General features: G+C 43.7%; 1 protein-coding gene across 1 annotated transcript; it reads left to right on the forward strand.

Moving 5' to 3' along the window:
* Window positions 1–3,519: 3,519 nt before the first annotated feature.
* On the forward strand, window positions 3,520–6,698 carry LOC115265624 (rac GTPase-activating protein 1). The gene is made up of 7 exons (XM_029871486.2): window positions 3,520–3,967; window positions 4,036–4,238; window positions 4,328–4,911; window positions 4,989–5,177; window positions 5,286–5,949; window positions 6,016–6,145; window positions 6,218–6,698. The coding sequence occupies exons 1-7, from the start codon at window positions 3,883–3,885 to the stop codon at window positions 6,295–6,297; spliced, it is 1,935 nt and encodes a 644-aa protein (XP_029727346.2). The 5' UTR covers window positions 3,520–3,882; the 3' UTR covers window positions 6,298–6,698.
* The last annotated feature ends 339 nt before the right edge of the window (window positions 6,699–7,037 follow it).

Below are 7,037 nucleotides of genomic sequence, written 5' to 3' on the forward strand. Positions count from 1 at the left end.
ATCGGAAACTTCGGCGGCCTGCTGCCACCTTGTTTCCTCAATCCTCTATATGCGGCTTCGCCGCATGTGTCCCACCAGCTGTGAACAGCGAATAATTTTCATTCCGACATAGTTTTCCTGGCTAGAGCGTCCATTCGACCTTTTGTCCCATTCGACCTTTTGTCCCATTCGACCTTTTGTCCCATTCGACCTTTTGTCCCATTCGACCTTTTGTCCCATTCGACATTTTGTCCCATTCGACCTTTTGTCCCATCCACCCTTTTGTCCCATTCGACCTTTTGTCCCATTCGACCTTTTGTCCCATTCGACCTTTTGTCCCATTCAACCTTTTGTCTCATTCGACCTTTTGTCCCATTCGACCTTTTTCCCATTCGACCTTTTGTCCCATTCGACCTTTTGTCCCATTCGACCTTTTGTCCCATTCGACCTTTTGTCCCATTCGACCTTTTGTCCCATTCGACCTTTTGTCCCATTCGACCTTTTGTCCCATTCGACCTTTTGTCCCATTCGACCTTTTGTCCCATTCGACCTTTTGTCCCATTCGACCTTTTGTCCCATTCGACCTTTTGTCCCATTCGACCTTTTGTCCCATTCGACCTTTTGTCCCATTCGACCTTTTGTCCCATTCGACCTTTTGTCCCATTCGACCTTTTGTCCCATTCGACCTTTTGTCCCATTCGACCTTTTGTCCCATTCGACCTTTTGTCCCATTCGACCTTTTGTCCCATTCGACCTTTTGTCCCATTCGACCTTTTGTCCCATTCGACCTTTTGTCCCATTCGACCTTTTGTCCCATTCGACCTTTTGTCCCATTCGACCTTTTGTCCCATTCGACCTTTTGTCCCATTCGACCTTTTGTCCCATTCGACCTTTTGTCCCATTCGACCTTTTGTCCCATTCGACCTTTTGTCCCATTCGACCTTTTGTCCCATTCGACCTTTTGTCCATTCGACCTTTTGTCCATTCGACCTTTTGTCCATTCGACCTTTTGTCCCATTCGACCTTTTGTCCATTCGACCTTTTGTCCATTCGACCTTATGTCCATTCGAATTTTTGTCCCATTCGACCTTTTGTCCATTCGATCTTTTGTTCCATTCGATTTTTTGTCCCATTCAACCTTTTGTCCCATTCGACCTTTTTTCCCATTCGACCTTTTGTCCATTCGACCTTTTGTCAAATCGATCGTTTGTTTATTCGACCTTTTATCCATTCAACCTTTTGTCCATTCGACCGTTTGTCCATTCGACCTTTTGTCCATTCCACCTTTTGTCCATTCGACCTTTTGTCCATTCGACCTTTTGTCCCATTCGGTGTCCCATTCGACCTTTTGTCCATTCGACCTTTTGTCCCATTCGATGTCCCATTCAACCTTTTGTCCCATTCGACCTTTTGTCCTTTCGACCTTTTGTCCATTCGACCTTTTGTCCCATTCGACCTTCTGTCCTATTCGACCTTTTGTTCCATTCGACCTTTTGTCCCATTCGACCATAGTCGTGTGGATAAAACCCGGGCTCGGTGATCCCGACGTTCATGGATCGAATCCAGTCTGCATCATTTTAAGATTTTTTTGTTCTTTCCATAAGTCTATCTTATAGACACTATAGATTCCATAGACTCGCGAAGACATGGTTGAGTAATACGATTTTAGCGTGTTTTACCTATAGACACTATAGATTCCATAGACTCGCGAAGGCGAAGACAACTGTAGCCAAACGAACTGTCAGTTCGTGTAGCCAAACGAGCATGACGTCACGATTTCAATAGCGATAATGGATTACGTGACGTCATATTTGCTCGGTACACTCTAAATTCACGGTAAAACACGCTAAAATCGTATTACTCAACCATGTCTTCGCGAGTCTATGGAATCTATAGTGTCTATAGTTTTACCGTGAATTTAGAGTGTACACTCAAACTAATTTACTGATAGAATCTAAGTGCAGGAAGCACATAGATTACGAACGAGAGAGAAAAAAACCATTCTATGTGCAACTAATAAAAATTAAAACTACTTTATTGAATTTCATTCTTTTTGTAATAAATTTAGAGTGTGGCAACATAAAAATCAACCGTGTTCAAATAAAATCTAAACACTAACATAACAACGTGAAACGAGCATGGCGCGCGCTGGAAACGATCATTTTGTCGCGGAAAATTGAAAACTTCTCTTTCAAACGGGTGCTTGAAGGATGAAATTAGCCGACCGAGTTGCTTGGTGTTTTTGATGGTGAGTAGTTAACTTGTTATTCATACTTTAAAAATCTATTCAATCAAGCTACGTACATCTCTTTTACTTTCTTTTAGAGTTGCACAACGTCGACCGTTCCTCCACCGTCATCAAGGGCAAACGCTTAAACGACTTCGGAGCTGCCGGATGGAGTTTAAAAAGACGCGCGAACGTGATTCTGGGGTCACGGATAGGCCGCAACACCGGTAGACCTTCCTGGATGATCATCTCCAATGACCGCGGCAGCGCCGGATCTCCATGGATTGTTATTTTCCTTGGCCGTGGCATCGGCGGACTTATAAATAAAACTTAATTATACTATTAAATCAAGAAAAAAAATGGGCTGAAACTCGGCCTGAAAAGTTATTTATATCAGTTGATCGCGAATAATCCAAAATTTTCATTTATTATGGTTTGAAAGCCAACTTCCAAGGCAAAAAAATGATATTCTTATTAATAGAAATCATGTGCCGGACGATTGAAATCTAATCGATTGATTTTTAAAAAGCAAAAGGTTCGCACATAAAATTCATCTTGACTGAGTTGACAAAATTTCGATAGGGCTGCACTTATTTTTTAAGTGCAAAAGCAATTGGTCACAATCTAAGTGCATGGCACTTACATTCAATATGTTAATTTTTCTGAGTGTACCGAGCAAATATGACGTCACGTAATCCATTATCGCTATTGAAATCGTGACGTCATGCTCGTTTGGCTACACGAACTGACAGTTCGTTTGGCTACAGTTGTCTTCGCCTTCGCGAGTCTATGGAATCTATAGTGTCTATAGTCTATCTTATGAAATTTGTCATAGCAAGCACGATCAATTTTCATAAGGTATTTTTATGTCATCCATAAGAATTACTTATAGCAAATTTTCATAAGGTATTTTGATGAATTTCGCTAGTTTTTTCTCTGAATGTACTGTCAGAGCGGTCAGATCAGTGTAACACGCTGAATTGGGGACTACGAAGGTTGATGAGCCGGGAAACACTCTTTCTTCCTACGGGGTTTCTTATGGGAGTATGAGTGAAAAAAAAAGCAAAAAATCTTCTCTCCTTCACTTTCCCACAGAAAACCGCAAACAAAATCATCACCTTCGTAGTCCCCAATATAATTTTATATATTTTTATAGCTAATTTTACAATGACTCAACACCCTAATGTGAACTATTCACATCTCTTCAGCACATCGGCGGCTTGTTTTGATCCGCGCGCAGTGACAGGCGGGCTGCTTGATTATCAATCCCGCCGAACTGTCACACGCGTTAAAACTCCCGATGCGCTAAACGCACCCCGACGGCCTCGGTCGCACTGTTTCTCCCGTTTACCGTCAAAAAATAACCGTCGTTTTCGTGATCCTGAAATTTGTTCGTCGTGCTGCTGTTATTTACGTATAATTTATAGTGTTTTATTCGTGACTATCCGGTGAAATAGGCGAAATAAAACTCGGTGAACTATTGCCGATAAACAGTAAGTTGTTAATTCGCCGAAAACAGATGGAACGAAGGCGATAAACAGTCGCGAAAAGTGAGCCCCAACGTCGCGTCGTTGCTGGGGCGGTGCTTGGTGCTGCTGCCTGTCACCACAAGGTAGGAGCGCTACCGAAAGGGGTAAACGGTGCATTTTGGAGCGCACGGAGGCAGAATTGATAAGATGACGATGGAGCTGTCCATTATAGCGCAGTTTGATGAGCTGCGTCGTTGCTCGGATGTTTTGCGGGAAGGAACCGCCGAAATAGGTAAGAGCGTTGGTTCTCTGTTGTCGCAGTGAAGGGTAATCAATGGAATTTATGTTGTTTTGTTTTAGAATTTTTGAAGTTCGTTCAGCTGCAGGATGAGTGTCGACTGCAGTGGTTGAAGGCAGTACAGGAAGCGCAGCGATTGCAGCGTGAGCTGGACAATGCCTTGCGGGGAATGTCCGATTTGGAGTCGAAGCTGTTCCACGCTCGGAAGTTGCTGGAAGAGGAAAACAAGGCCCGGCGACATGCAGAACACGAACGGGAAGCAATGGTGAGTCTTATTGGAAAAGGTGGTAGGGTATGATGCTGGTACCCTTATGTCAAGGTATTGGAATTTTAAAGGGCCAAATCCTATTACAGGAAAAGAAGATGGTTGCGGTATGCGATATAGTTCGGAATGAACGAGACATCAAGGATGAAACAAAAGAACGACTAGCCTTCATGAATGCCTACTCGTATAAACGGAAGTCGACCCACAATCGTAGCGACAAATACGGAAACAATGACATCAACTCCACTGGATCATTCCTTTCGGATCTGTCCCTCACCCAGTCGGAAGACGATTTTCTCAACTCGAAGGTATCACGTCACTCCGGGTTGCGACCTCATCGGCCTTCAAACAATAACGCATCCGGAGCGTTCTACGTGGGCAATAAGCGAACCCGTCTCAGTCACGACGCCTCGAAGCGAAAGAGTATCAACCAGGAAAGTAAGAAAGTGATCGAGTTGGACACGAACGAGAAAATTATCGCCCATACAAAGGTATCCGTGCCGCAGGATGATGGACCTATTTTGGCAGAATCGATCATCCAGGCCGTTCCCTCGCATCAGTCAGCGTTCGACGTGATGTCGAAGCCTTCGATAGTGTTGCCCAAAGCTACGCCCAAGAAAGATGCAAACTCGAAGGAGAACATTTCACCGAACGAGTTCAAAACGCCTACAAAGTAAGATTTAGGATCGTAAATTATCAAATACGATCTGTTATATTATACATTTCTATTTTTTTTTTTTTTTGTTTCAGTGCGGAGAAAAAGTTCTCGAAAATGAATCTTTTCACCCCCTCGGCACCGCCGATCGAAGAACTGCAATCTGGATTCAATCGAAATACGTTGACACCGTCCGTGAAACGTAGCTTTTTGAGGCAGCATGCCTTCACCGGTAAAACGCACGCTTTCCTGAAGTCGGAAACGTGTGCGCAGTGTCAGCAGAGGTAAGTTTCAAAAGAATCGACGACTTGATTAAGTGTATTAAAAAGAGCTAAATTATCGTCGTACAAATTGCGTTCGTTGCGTTCAATGTGTGCATTATCTCTTTACAGAATTCGTTTTGGATCCAGTGGACTCCGGTGCCGTGACTGCAAGGTCGTCGTTCACGCCGACTGTCGGGATCAGCTTTCGATTGCGTGCGTTCCCCAAAGCGGAGGAACACCCGGATCCAAGAGTAAATTCCCCGGTTTCCTGTCGGACTACACCCCCAACGTTGGACCGATGATTCCGGGTTTGATCGTACACTGTGTAAACGAAATCGAAACCCGTGGCCTGACCGAGGAAGGTCTCTACCGAATTCCCGGCTCGGAGCGGGAAGTTCGTGCACTGAAGGAGAAATTCCTCAGCGGAAAAACCGTCCCCAATCTAGCCTCGGTGGAGATCAACGTGCTGTGTGGATGCGTGAAAGATTTCCTCCGATCACTGCGAGAACCACTGATCCCGACGGCCATGTGGAATACGTTCTCCAACGCGGTGCAGGCCATTTCTGCCAAGCAAGTGCAAAAGGAGCTGTACGACGCCATCGAAAACCTTCCACAACCGAACCGGGACACTTTGGCCTACCTGGTGCAGCACTTCCAGCGGATCGCCGAATGTAAACTGGTCAAGATGTCGCTGAACAACTTGGCCCGGGTGTTTGCTCCGACGCTTGTGGGCTACTCGAGCGAGACTGTGGACAAGCATGCGATGTTTGCTGAAACCGTCATCCAGGTTAATGTAAGTATTAATTTATATTAAACAGTGATCCATAACATTTACCATTCATTCTTCTTTTCTTCGCAGGTGCTGGAAGGTTTATTCAACATCCCCACCGATTATTGGGCGCAATTTGTAAATGTTGAACCGGAATCCGACCGGGATGAAGTACCACCGCAAAAGCCATACGGTACGCTGAACGCCAAGAGCTACATGGGTAAGTTAAACCCCAAAGTGCAAAAACCTAGAACGCATTTTAATTAACGAATCTGCATCTAATTCTCCCCAGGTACACCGCTGCTGAAAAGTGGACGAAAAGAGCGGAAATTCTACGCCACGCCTCCTTACCCTTCATCAAAGAAGAAATGAGAAACTTCTCAAAACAGCCTCTCCCCGGAGGTGTACTACAAACAGGGCGGTACTTATCGAGGTCGAAACAATGCGCGTAAGTGATAACGTTCTGTTTACCTATTTTTAATGTCCAAACTACCGTCTGTTTACCTACCGATCAGTAATATAACGTAAACGATACCTGGTACTCTTACTTCGTAACACAAAGCACAATCCCCCGGACGGAATCACGGTGTCTGACTATCCTGATTCGTCCGATTTTTTTTTTTCAATTCAATCATTAATGTGCTCTCTTTAATTATATGGCTTATTTCTGCTGAGGTAAAATAATCGAAATCGCCGAAACATTGTTGCTTTTTAATTGATGGTATACTATTTTTAGCAATAAATATATATGTAAATATCATGACATTAGTTAAGAAAGTGTGTTTTGGGTTGTAGTAGAACGAAAGAACTTATCCGTTAATATGAGGCCATGGCTTAACGTTCCGGGTAGAAGAAAATTTAATTATCTTTCGTTCGATCTCGGATTCGGAAACTTGTGCGAGCCATTTGGTATATCACAGGTACCTATGTTCCGTTTTTGTCACTATTTGATTTCGTCAACATTCTGTTCTGGTCGACACTGAAAGTTTTATAAATTATTTTCCCTGATTCAGAAGTTCTGTTTATTTATAGTTTAAACTTGAGGCATGAATTACACGAACATCAATCTATAATTGAATTCAACCATCCCATGATAACTTAAAAGACGTATG

Source organism: Aedes albopictus, chromosome 2 (assembly GCF_035046485.1).
Source record: "Aedes albopictus strain Foshan chromosome 2, AalbF5, whole genome shotgun sequence".
Taxonomy (NCBI): Eukaryota; Metazoa; Arthropoda; class Insecta; order Diptera; family Culicidae; genus Aedes; species Aedes albopictus.

Coding starts and splice junctions, on each gene's coding strand:
- LOC115265624 (XM_029871486.2), top strand. CDS start 3,883: ATGACGATGGAGCTGTCCATTATAGCGCAGTTTGATGAGCTGCGTCGT. Junction 4,239..4,327: donor AACACGAACGGGAAGCAATG/GTGAGTCTTATT, acceptor ATCCTATTACAG/GAAAAGAAGATGGTTGCGGT. Junction 4,912..4,988: donor GAGTTCAAAACGCCTACAAA/GTAAGATTTAGG, acceptor TTTTTGTTTCAG/TGCGGAGAAAAAGTTCTCGA.